The following is a 13,302-nucleotide window of genomic DNA, read 5'->3' as shown; positions in this document are numbered from 1 at the left end:
CTTGTCACTCAACGATCTCCAGTGCTTAGAACAGTGCTTGACATATAGTAAGCGCTTAGCCAATGTCATCATCATCATCCAACCTTGCCAACTCTAAATTCCACTCTCTGATGACAACCTCCTCCCCTGGCTTCTCTCCTTGCCACCACCAGTCATACCCCATAGAGTATGAGAGATTCAGGATGCAATTTGTAAGAGATCTTTTGATCCACACCCATTTTCCCAAACTGTCTTACTCCGCATGGACTCTCTACCCAACCTACTTTTTCCCGAGCCACAAATCCATGCCCTCGACAGCACGTCTACACCGGTCTCAATTCCCTTGCTCCCTTATTCCTCCATCCGCAATAATAATCCAATAATAATAATAATCCAATAATACCAATAATCCACAACCCTGTGTCCCAACCCCGCATTCCCCCTTAGGGAGCTTTCTCTGTTCTTATACACAAGCTAAATTGGGCTACTAGCCAAACACCAGGCCAACCTTGCCATCTCAAATTCATCCTCGTCTGCTTTGACCCCGTGCTATCCTCCACCTGGCAACAATAAGTCTCCGTCTTTATTTACTCCCATGCTTATTGCTTGTGCCAGTTGTTTCAGATAGTATACTCCCTCCTCAAATGCCATGTCCCCCTGCCTTCCCCATCTCTTGCCACATACTTTATTGATAAAATTGAAACCACCAGGCATGATCTCCCTAAAAATCTGCCCTGTTCCTCTCCAGTCCCTTCTTCCCTCTGCTCTCCTTTGAGTCTCCCATCCTTCCCAACAGTATCTCAAGAGAAGATTCCTGCTTCTTCTAAAAATCTACTCCCTCCACCTGTGTTACTGACGCCATCCCTTCCCACCTTATCAAAACTTTGGGCAAGTCACCTACCTTCTCTGTGCCTCAGCTACCTCATCTGTAAAATAGGGATTAATATTGAGTCCCAAGTGAGACATGGAATATGTCTAATCTGATTAGTTATATCTACCCCAGTGCTTAATACAGTGCCTGGAAAATAGTACCCACTTAATAAATACCATAAAAAAAGCCACTCACACTCAGCCCTTCCCTTCTTCCCTCCCTGACTGCCATCTTCAACTGTTCACTTTCCAATGGCCCCTTCCCACTCCTTTCAAATATGCCCATGTATCCCTATTCTAAAAAGAGTAATTCAATCAATTAATATTTATTGAGTGTGTACTCTGTGCAAAGCATTGTACTAAGCACTTGGGAAGCTACATAATTCGGAGTTAGTAGACTTGTTCCCTGCCCACAACAAGTTCACAGTGGAGAAGGGCAGACAGATATTAATATAAATGAGTAATGTATACTACATAATGTATATGTATGTAAAAATATGCATAATACCAAATGCCCAAAGGTCGTAGATCCAAATGCATAAATGACACAGAAGAAAGACAGAGCCAAGGGGAAGGAGGTTTAATCAGGGAAGGCCTCTTGGAAGAGATGTGACCTTAATAAGGCTTTGAAGGTGTGGAGCGTAGTGGTCTGGCGTCTATGGAGCTGGAAGGAGTTCCAGTATAGAAAGAGGATGTGGGAAAGGGATCAACAGCGAGATAGATGAGACTGGGGCACAGTGAGCAAGCGAGTGCTCTAGGAGTAAAGTGTGAAGGCTGTGCTGGAGTAGGAAATTGGTTGAGGTAAGGTAGGAGGGAGCTAGCTGACTGATTGCTTTAAAGTCAATAATAAGGAGTTTTTCTTTAGTGTGGAGGCAAAAATACCCCTCCCTTTGACCCCATGGCTCACTCCAGTTACCACCCCAATCTCCCTCCTACTATTCCTTTACAGACTCCTTGAACATACAGAGAAGCAGCGTGGCTCAGCGGAAAGATCCCCGGCTTGGGAGTCAGAGGTAGTGGGTTCTAATCCCAGCTCCGCCACTTGTCAGCTGTGTGACCTTGGGCAAGCCACTTAACTTCTCTGTGCCTCAGTTGCCTCATCTGTAAAATGGGGATGAAGACTGTGAGCCCCACCTGGGACAAACTGATTACCACATCTCCCCCAGCGCTTAGAACAGTGCTCGGCACATAGTGAGCGCTTAACAAATACCACAGAAACCCAACAAAGCAAACAAAAAAACCCAACAACCATGTTGTCTACACTCACTGCCTCCACTCCCTCTCTTCCAACTCTCTCCTTGATCCCCCGCAATCTGGATAACACCTTCACCCCACAGAAGTGACCTTTCCTAAGGTCACCACTGACCCTCTTCTTGCCAGATTTGTTGAGCTCTTCTCCAGCTTAATCCTCCTCAATCTTCCTGCTGCCTCGGCCACTGTGGACTACCCCGTCTCCTGGAAAAACTATATAACCTTGGCTTTTCCAACACCTTCCTCTCCTGATTCTCCTCCTATTTCTCTGGCCGCTCCTTCTGAGTCTCTTTCGCTGGCTTCTCCTTTGCCTCCATTCCTTCTGACTGTGGGAGTCCCTCAAGACTCAATTCTGGGTTTCCTAATCTTCATCTACACCCACTCCCTCACTCCCACAGCTTCAACGGTTGTATTTATACCGATGATGCCCAAAGCTACTCCAGCCTTGATCTCCCTCCTTCTCTGCAGAACATCTCTACCTACATGTCCCTTTGACTTCTCAAACTTAACATTTCCCAAACAGAACTCCTCATCTTCCCATCCAGACCCTGTCCTCCTCCTGTCTTCCCCATCCCTATAAACACCACTATTGTCCCTGTGTCACAAGCCTGTAACCATGGCATCATCTTTCTCATTCAACCCTCATCGATCAATCGATCAGTGTTGTTTATTGAGCACTTACTATATGGAGAGCATTGTACTAAACACTTGGGAGAGTAAAACACAGCAGATTAGTAGACACATTTCCTGCCCATAAGGAGCTTAAAGTCTAGAAGATATTCACTGTCACTAAATCCTGTCAGTTCTACCTACGTAACACCTCTAAAATCCATACTTTCCTCTCCATCCAAACTGCTATGATGTTTATCTAAGCACTTATCCTATCCTGCCTTGATTAATTAATTAATCAACCTCCTTGCTTACCTCCCTACCTCCCGTCTCTCCCCGACTCCGGTCCGTAGTTCAGTCCGATGCCTAGATCATTCAGCTCACCTCAATCCTCAATCAGCTCACCCCCTCCTTCCTCCCCTCCTTGATTTCCTACGACAACCCGGGCCCCATACTTCATTCCTCTAATATCATCCCGCTCACTGTATCTCTGTCTCAACTCTAATGCCGATCCCCTTGCCCATGTCCCACTTTGGCCTGGAACACCCTCCCATTTAATATACGATAGGCCACTCTCACCGTCTTCAAAATCTTACTAAAATCACATTTCCTTCAAAAGGCCTTCCCCACCTAAGCCCTCATTTCTCATACGCCTTCTCCCTCCTGCATCACTTATGGATCTGTACCCTTTAAATACTTGATATTCACCCCTTACCCGAACCCCCGCATTTGTGTACATATCTGTAATTTACTTTACTGTCTCCCACCCCGTCTAGATTATAAGCTCTTTGTGGACAGGGAACATGTCTAGAGCCCAGGCTTGGGAGTCAGAGGACCTGGGTTCTAATCCCGGCTCCACCATTTGTCTGCTGTGTGACCTTGGGCAAGTCACTTAACTTCTCTGTACCTCAATTACCTCATCTGTAAAATGGGGATGAAGACTGTGAGCCCATGTGGGACAACCTAATAACTTGTATCTACCCCGGTGCTTAGAACAGTGCTTGGCACATAGAAAGCACTTAACAAATGCTACTATTATTATTATTATTATTATGTCTACCAACTCTATTGAATTGTACTCTCCCAAACAGTATAGTGCTCTCTGCCCACAGTAAGCATTCAGCAATACCACTGATTAATTGATTGAAAGAGAAATTACACAGTAGTCCTTGTGCCTTGATTTTTGTGCTTAGCCTGAGCACAACTGTTTCCTCCAACACCACATGCCACTGTACCTTTAATAATAATACTACTAATAATTGTTATTATGCTATTTGTTAAGCACTTTCTATGTGTCAGGCACTATATAAGCACTGGGGTGGATACAAGCAAATTGAGTTGGACACAATCCCTGTCCCATGTGGGGCTCACAGTCTCAATCCCCATTTGACAGATGAGGTACTAAGGCCCAGAGAAGTGAATCGACTAGTGCAGTGTCACACAGCAAGATAAGTGACGGTGCTGGGATTAGAACCCATCTGATTCCCAGGCCTCTGCTCTAGACACTAAGCCATGCTGCTTCTTATAAGGGAAATAGGCATTGTATTGGACGATTTACCATCCTGTCTCTGTTCTGTCTCCTTTCCATATTGTACTAGGCAATTGACCATCCTGTCCCCGTTCTATCTCCTTCCAATATTGTACTAGACATCCTGTCTCCGTTTAATCTCCTTCCTGTGGTAGATCAATCAGTTAAATTTGGGTAAGATGTGGTAATTATATTACCTTGTACGGGCCACTCCTAAGAACTGGTTCTGATCGAAGGGTGGCAACGTCAAGGGATTGGGTAGGATTTTGGGTGCGCGCTGGCAGAGTTGCGGTCAAGTGGAACGCGGAAATGCTTTTAAATAAAGGTACTGGGTTCGGGACGGCTCGGGGCTGTTTGTCACTCGTACCCCACCGGGGTGAACGGGCAACAGCCACTTTCAGCCCTTTCCTGCTCTTTCGGCTCGCCCTCTTGAGTCTGCTCATTTCTACACCAAAGTCACGAAACCCTCTCATGCGATTGCGAGATCAGAGTCGTTTCTCAGCTAAAAATCCGTAACAGCATTCATGATGTCAGAAAGATGCCCTAATTCTGCATTCACCTCCTATCCAAAACGCATAATGATAATTTGGGACTCGTTGAAAAGTTATGGAAAAGGCAGAGGCCTGGGAGTCAGAGGACCTGGGTTCTAATCCCTGTTCTCCCAGTTGCTTGGTGTCCGACCTTGGGTTGTTGTGGAAGAAAAACTTCACAGACTCTGCATGGTGCTCAAAAAGGGTATTTCAGAGACAAGTTTATTACTGCTAACGCTTCTTTTAGCACTAGTAGGGAGTGGCCATCGGGAAGTTTCCTCTGTTAGATAAGACCGGCTAAACTTCAAACAACACAGAGTTCTTTTATATACAGTTGGAACAGCAATTACAAGTGATTGGAAGAGCCCGATACAGGATACATATTTGTAGCAATAGCAATAATTCCCACCGGGCTAGTTCCTGGCCTGCTTTGTTCTCCAGGTGATCAAATACCACCGATAAGCAAGGTCAGGGGCCCTGACTTGCTAAGGGAGGAAGCACCTTCATCTGTTGAGCTGAAATGTTAATATCCCTGATAATTCAGGCTCTGGAAACAAAGGGAAGAAGATATGTGATGTGTTTGCCTTGAGTAGTGAGGCTCAGCAGTACTTGGTTCCTTTTTATGAGATAATCAAGCAGGCTTAGAATTGAAACAGCTCAGAGGGAAAGGTCAGAGAGAGAAGAGGACAAATGCAACAGCATGACCATTATGCTTCCACATCACCGAACCGCTCTGTGCCTCAGTTTCCTCGACTGTAAAATGGGGATTGAATACCTGTTCTCCTATTTAGTGAACCCCATGAGGGGCAGGAACTGTAGCCAACCTGATTAACTTGTAACTACCCCAGAGCTCAGAACAGTATTTGACACATAGTAAACACTTAACCGCCCCCCCCCCCCAGGTCTCACCTAGGGGGTTTCCAGTACTCTACTAGTCTTGACCGCGGGCCGGAGAGTCAAGCGGAGGCATATCCATCCCATTCCTAGCTTGGGCAGTGGCTGGTAAGTGGAAGGTAATCCGCTGCAAGTCAAAACTCATCTACGCTGGGCAGCAACGGCACGGTAGAGAGTCGAGGGTGGAGACTCGACTGCGTGGAGGGAGGCAATGGTAAACCACTTATGTATTTTTACCAAGAAAGCTCTATGGCTACACTACCAGAATGATTGCGAGATGGAGGTGGGGCACCCTGGGAGCGACGTATCCACGGCGGAGACGACTCGACGGCGTAAGACAAGACAAGCTCTTAACAAATGCCATAAAAGTGTGGTCCGACTGAATTCGGTTTATTATTTCCCTTGCACGGTTTTTTGTCTGAATGTTGCTTTCCAAGCTTTCCCCCACCTTTTCCAACTTCATCTTCCACTAAGCTCCAGTCTGCGCTCTCTGTTCCAGCCTAAATTGTCTTCTAGTTCTTGTTTTCTGCCCTTCCCCAAATCTTGCCTCCATTCTTCTGTAAGGACATACTATGGAAATATAGGAAATGTCATTATCGGGTTAGACTAATGGTACCATTGACCCATTAATTCGTCTCCCAGACTTGCCAGGCCTTGCTCCCTGGGGAATCCTATCTTCCTGTGCTCCGGGCATTGTGGGCAGGGAATACGTCTGTTATATTGTTAAATTGTAATAATAATTGTAATAATTAATTGTAAACTTCCCAATGGCCATAATTGTGGTATTTGTTAAGCGCTTACTCTGTGCCAGACACCTTTTTAAGCACTGGGGTGGATCCAAGCAAATCGGGTTGGACACAGTCCCTGTCCCATGTGGGGCTCCCCATTTTAGAGATGAGGTAACAGAGGCCCAGAGAAGTAAAGCGACTTGCCCAAGGTCACACAGCAGACAAGTGGAAGATCTGGGATTAGAACCCTTGACCTTCTGACTTCCAGACTCCTGCTCTATCCACTACACCATGTGGCTTCCGTTTGTACACTCCCAATTGCTTAGTACAGTGCTCTGCGCACAGAAGCGCTCCGTCAGTACCACAGCCTTGGGACAGATCTGGGTGAGGCATTCCACGTTGAGAAGCAGCGTGGCTCAGTGGAAAGAGCGCGGGCTTGGGAGTCAGAGGTCATGGGTTCTAATCCTGACTCCGCCGCTAGTCAGCTGTGTGACCTTGAGCAAGTCACTTAACTTAGAGAAGCGGCGTGCCTCAGTGGAAAGAGCCCGGGCTTGGGAGTCAGAGGTCATGAGTTCGAATCCCAGCTCTGCCACTTGCCCACAGTCACGTCACTTCACTTCTCTGTGCCTCAGTAACCTCATCTGTAAAATGGGGATTAACTGTGAGCCTCACGAGGGGCAACCTGATTACCCTGTATCTCCCCCAGCGCTTAGAACAGTGCTCGGCACATAGTAAGGGCTTAACAAATGCCAACGTTATTATTCTCTGTGCCTCAGTTACCTCATCTGTCAAATGGGGATTAAAAAAAACCGTGAACCCCACGGGGTCCAACCTGATCACCTCCTATCCCCCAGCGCTTAGAACAGTGCTTTGCACATAGTAAGCGCTTAACCAATACCACAATTATTATTATTATTATTATTATTTCTGTCCCTACCACTGGCTCCTGAGGATCCCGTTGTTTTGTCCCGCCAGTCGTTGGCCTGATTGCGTGTTTCCTGTGTTTGCCAGGTCACTCTCCTTTGTCACCACCTTGAGCTGCTTTTCCTTCATCCTGCTGGGCCTGATGTACTACATCATTGACGTGAAGAGCTGGTGGGGGGGGCTGGCCCTTCATTTACCCAGGTAGGTCCCGGGAGGACAGCAAACCCGTAACTGGACAAGGTTCAGTCTCGGGCGGGGTAAGATGAGGCTAGTGGGAGGGAGGAAGAAGGCAAGACCCACCACCCTTCCCCCCTCTACTGGAAAGCAGCGGAGCCTAGTGGTAAAAGCACGGGCGTGGAGGTCAGAGGACCTGGGTTCTAATCCTGACCCTGTCACCTGTCTGCCTTATGACCTTTGGGCAAATCATTCCTTCAGTTCATTCATTCGATAGTATTTAGTCATCATAATAATAATGTTGGTATTTGTTAAGCGCTTACTATGTGCCGAGCATAATAATAATAACGTTGGTATTTGTTAAGCGCTTACTATGTGCCGAGCACTGTTCTAAGCGCTGGGGTAGACATAGGGGAATCAGGTTGTCCCACGTGGGGCTCACAGTCTTCATCCCCATTTTACAGATGAGGGAACTGAGGCACAGAGAAGTGAAGTGACCTGCCCACGGTCACACAGCCGACAAGTGGCAGAGCTGGGATTCGAACTCATGAGCCCTGACTCCAAAGCCCGTGCTCTTTCCACTGAGCCACGCTGCTTCTCCGAGCACTGTTCTAAGCGCTGGGGGAGACATAGGGGAATCAGGTTATCCCACGTGGGGCTCACAGTCTTAATACAGATGAGGTAACCGAGGCACCGAGCAGTTAAGTGACTTGCCCAAAGTCACACAGCTGACAAGTGGCCGAGCCGGGTTTCGAACCCATGACCGCGGACTCCAAAGCCCGGGCTCTTTCCACGGAGCCGTGCTTACTATGTGCAGAGCACTGTACTAAGCGCTTGGAATGTACAAATCGGCGACAGATAGGGACAGTCCCTGCCCTTTGACGGGCTTACGGTCTTTCCTCATCTGCAAAATGGGGATTCGATACCTGTTCTCCTTCCTATTTTGACCGGGAGCTCCAAGTGAGACATGATCTCGTATCTACCACGTAGACACGTAGATACGAGACATGATCTCGTATCTGCTTCCACGCTGTGGAAGCAGCGTGGCTCAGTGGAAAGAGCATGGGCTTTGGAGTCAGGACTCATGAGTTCGAATCCCAGCTCTGCCACTTGTCAGCTGTGTGACTGTGGGCAAGTCACTTAACTTCTCTGTGCCTCAGTTCCCTCATCTGTAAAATGGGGATTAAGACTGTGAGCCCCACGTGGGACAACCTGATTCCCCTATGTCTACCCCAGCGCTTAGAACAGTGCTCGGCACATAGTAAGCGCTTAACAAATACCAACATTATTATTAACATTATTATCTACCCCGGCGCTTAGTACAGAGCTTGGCAAGTTGACCAATACCACGACGATTATTATTATTGTCATTACTCCAATCTGAGGGGTAAAATACAGACTTCTGTTATAGCTTCTCCATGCCAGGCCGTGCTATTCAGTGATAATAATAAAAATAATTGCATCCGTCAGGCGCTTACTCTGTGCCGAGCACTGTACTAAGTGCTGGGGTAGTTGCAATGTAGCTGTGTGGGACATAGTCCCTGTCCCACGTTCGACTCACAGACTTCATCCCCATTTTACAGATGAGGTAACTGAGGCAAGGAGAAGTGAAATTGCTAGCCTACGGTCACACAGCAGATAAGTAGTGGAGGTGGGATTGGAACCCAGGTCCTTTTGACTTCCAGGCCCAGCTCTATTCATTAGGCCACCGTGCTCCCCTGAGTGCTGACTTTGTGCGAAGCGCTTGGGAGAGTACGGTGCAACAAAGTCGGCAGACACGTTCCCTGCCCACACCGAGCTTCCTCCCTCTCCCCAGAGGCCTCCTCTTTCCTTTCCCAGCCTAGAGATGGGGACAGCCAGGGGGTCATGCTGAGAATCCAAAGGTTTGAGGAGAAACCTAAGCTTCGGCTTGTTTTCCCTGCTTTGATTCAGGAATGAACTCCATCTTCGTCTATGTCGGACACTCTCTCTTGGGGAGCTACTTCCCATTCAACTGGGAAATGAAATCTCCAGCCTCGCACATGGAGCCGTTAGCCCAGGATGTTCTGGGGACTGCAATTTGGGTCTCGGTTGCATTCTCGCTCTTCAGAAAGAACTTCTTCCTGAAAATATGACCGCCGGGATCCGCCGGAGGGGCCGACGAAGAAACTGCAGCCATCTGCGGCCCGGCGGGGCTCCGGGGAGGGGAGGAGGAAAAGCAGATTGGGTCAGTGGAGGGAGGATAATCAGGGAAGGGAAGGAAAGAGTGATTTTCAGAGCGGTCAGGTGGGTGGACCTCCTCCATCCTTTTTACTATCATTTTTTGTGCTTCCTAATTAGGATTATTTAATTATGGGAACATGACTACCGACTTTCTTATATTGTACTCTCCCAAGTGCGTAGTACTGCACTCTGCACCCGATAAATGCTTAATAAACACGATTGATCGATTGAGCACTTACTAAATGCTAGGGTACCTCTCTCGGGGTCGCACCTGGAGAGTTTCTGGTACTCAACCAGTCTCGACTACGGGAGGGAGAGTCAAGCAGAGGCCTACTCGTTCCATTCCTAGTTCGAGCAGTGGCTAGCGAGCGGAAGGCCATCTGCTACAAGTCAAAACTCACCCGTGCTGGACAGCAGCGGGCCCGGGAGAGAGTCGAGGGCGGAGACTCGAGTTCACGGCGTGGAGGGCGACGATGGTAAGCCACTTCCGTAGTTTTGCCAAGAAAACTCTATGGCTCCACCGCCGGAACGATTGCAGAGGGAGAGCGGGGCGTTCTGGGAGAGATACGTCCGGGGTGTCGCTGTGGGGGGGGAACGACTCGATGGCATAAGGCAAGACAAATGTTAAGGTGGATACAAGCTAATCAGGTCAGGCGGAGTCTCTCTCATACATGGAACTCTTGGTCTAAGTAAGAAGAACAGCTACTGAATCTTCCCTTTACAGCTGAGGACACTTGGGCGCAGAGGAGTCAAGTGACTTTCCCGAGGTCACACAGCAGGCAAGGAGCGGAGCTGGGATTAGAACCAGTCAATCGACTGTGTTTGCCATTTGAGAAGCAGCATGGCCTAGTGGAAAGAGTAGAGGCCTGAGAGTCAGAGGAACTGATTTCTCATCTTGGTTCTGCCAGTTGCGCTGTGTGACTTTAAGCAAGTCACTTAACTTCTCCGTGCCTCCCTTTCCTCATCTGCAAAATCAGGATCCAACACATTTTCTTCCACCTCTTTAGTCTGTGAGTATTAAGTGGGAGAGGGATTGCAACTGACGCGATTCACTTCATAATAATAATAATAACGTTGGTATTTGTTAAGCGCTTACTATGTGCCGAGCACTGTTCTAAGCGCTGGGGTAGACGCAGGGGAATCGGGTGGTCCCACGTGGGGCTCACCGGTCTTCATCCCCATTTTACAGATGAGGTAACTACTCGTACCCACCCCAGCGCTTGGCTCAGTGCTTGGTAAGTGGTAAATGTTGAACTCTCACTCATGGGATCTGAGTGTGATATAGTGCCCATACCAAACTGGTCTCCATTACTGAATACTGAGGGAATAGAATAATGATGCTATCTGTTAAGCTCTTACTATGTGCCAAGCACTGTTCTAGAAATCTCTAAACTAGCCTGCAACTTTAAAGCTGAAGTTTGGCCCTCTAGACTTTAAGCTCATTGTTCATTCATTCGATTGCATTTATCGAGCTCTTACTGTGTGCAGAGCACTGTACTAAGCACTTGGGAGAGTAAAATATAACAACGAGCAGACACGTTCCCCATCCACAACGAGCTTCCAGTCTAGCAGACGGGTAACGTGTCTACCAACCCTGTTGTATCGTACTCTCCCAAGCGCTTAGTATGCTGCTCTGCTCATAGTAAGCACTCAGTAAATGCCAATGATTGATGGACTGATTTGCCCTGGGAAGTCCGATCTCCCTCTTTAAGGCCCTCCTCGACTGACTCAACTTCTCCATCTTCTTCCATCCCCCCAACTCTTCAACCAGACCTCATTCCCCGCTTTTCCTACTGGAGGAAAAGTTGGCCCCGTTGCAAATCTCACAAAGGATCGCTCGTCGAGCCGTGACCAGAAGAGGCAACGCATGCGAGATGGCCAATCGCCTTATCGATGGCGTTGAAACTCAGGCCGCGTCCCGTTGGTGGGAGGGAGAAGTGCCCTTCACCGAACCGGAAGTTTTTCCAGGCCAAGGTCCAGTGAGAGCCCCCCAAATTGAAGTTCTCAATCCGCTTCTGGATTCTCTTTCCCTCACACCTCTAGGCATGTATTTTGCAGCTCCTTTCCCTGCACGTTCACCTCATGAAGATACCAAGTGAGATCTCTACCTTATGAATGGAGATTGTGTCTCTACACAGCTTACTAGAGGTAAAAGAACACTGGCTGGGGCAAAGATGCCATTGCCGAACTCAGGTTCTGGTGCCCAAAGGACTGTTCTGAGCTCTATGTGGGGCATGGCAGGAGTTGGTAATGGGTACAAGAATGTACTTTTTGTACAGTGCTCTACATTTAGTCATTCATTCAGTCATATTTATTGAGCCCTTACTGTGTGCGGAATACTGTGCGACGCTCTTGGGAGAGTATGATAACACTAAACAGATACATTCCCTGCCAACACTAAGCTTACAGTCTAAAGAACTGTAAAATCATTACCCTATTTATTTTGTTAATGAAATGTACATCGCCTTAATTCTATTTATTTGCTATTGTTTTAATGAGATGTTCATCCCCTCGATTCTATTTATTGCTATCGTTCTCGTCTGTCCGTCTCCCCCGATTAGACTGTAAGCCCGTCAGAGGGCAGGGACCGTCTCTATCTGTTACCGATCTGTACATTCCAAGCGCTTAGTACAGTGCTCTGCACATAGTAAGCGCTCAGTAAATACTATTAAATGAATGAAGGACGAGCTTACGCACACAGTAAGGGCTCAATAAAATATCCTTACGGAGCCGCTATTAAAAGTCCAGTGGCATTTCAATAAATATCCTTGATTGGTTGATGAAGACAAATCTACTGAAGAAACTTCCTTTCCACTCCTGTGAGCTCGGCAGTCGGTTGACAGGAGACTGGTTTTTCTCCTGGATTCTATCCTGGACCTGGGAGAAAGTTGTTTTCAGTAGGGAGTTCCTGAGTGTGGGAAGAAGGATATTATCTTCCTAGCTTTAGGGAGTGCCTGGTCGCAACTCCTTGAACAGTAAGAGATGAATCTAAATGAAAAAGATATACCATTAATAGTAATAATAAGAATTATGGCATTTGTTAAGCGCTCCCTTTGCGCAAAGCACTGTTCTAAGCGCTGGGGACGATACAAGATGATCAGGTCGTCCCACATGGGGCTCACAGTCTTAATCCCCATTTTACAGATGAGGTAACTGAGGCACAGAGAAGTTAAGTGACTGCGGTATTTGTTAAGCCAAACACTGTACTAAGCACTGGGGTAGATAGAAGATCATCTGGTTCCATATCAATCGATCAATTGTATTTACTGAGCACTTACTATGTGCAGAGCACTGTACTAAGCGCTACGACAGAATTATCAGATATGTTCCCTGCCCATAAAGAGCTTACACATGGGGCGCTCAGCCTAAGTCAGAGGGAGAATAGGTGTTGAATCCCCATATTGCAGAAGAGCAAACTGAGGCACGGACAGAGTTATTCTGATTCAATCCCAGGGGTAAATTTCAGCAGGATTTCTGGAGGAAGAGTGTGGGAATTAAGGGCCAGTACACAGAGAGAGGGGATTTTCCAAGGAAGCAGCAGGAAGTTCAGAATTACTTGTTCTCTTGTTCCCCCATAATTTGTAATTAAGTTGTTTTTTTTTTTTTCTGAGCT

General features: G+C 47.5%; 1 protein-coding gene and 1 non-coding gene across 2 annotated transcripts in view; both read left to right on the top strand.

The window, feature by feature from the left end:
- LOC100681967 (heparan-alpha-glucosaminide N-acetyltransferase-like) overlaps positions 1-9,702 on the top strand; it is a 377,018-nt gene extending 367,316 nt beyond the window's left edge. The window contains 3 exon segments of the mRNA XM_029059391.2: positions 7,401-7,497; positions 7,499-7,514; positions 9,420-9,702. Coding sequence (XP_028915224.1) covers positions 7,401-7,497; positions 7,499-7,514; positions 9,420-9,601 — 295 coding nt within the window. The 3' untranslated portion in view covers positions 9,602-9,702.
- Positions 9,703-9,942: 240 nt separating this feature from the next.
- Positions 9,943-10,080, top strand: LOC114810425. The gene has a single exon (XR_003758125.1). It is a non-coding gene; the product is annotated as a small nucleolar RNA SNORA7 (small nucleolar RNA).
- Positions 10,081-13,302: the final 3,222 nt, after the last annotated feature.

This window comes from Ornithorhynchus anatinus, chromosome 3 (assembly GCF_004115215.2).
Source record: "Ornithorhynchus anatinus isolate Pmale09 chromosome 3, mOrnAna1.pri.v4, whole genome shotgun sequence".
In the NCBI taxonomy this organism is placed as follows: domain Eukaryota; kingdom Metazoa; phylum Chordata; class Mammalia; order Monotremata; family Ornithorhynchidae; genus Ornithorhynchus; species Ornithorhynchus anatinus.
This window is presented reverse-complemented; position numbering and strand designations above follow the sequence as displayed.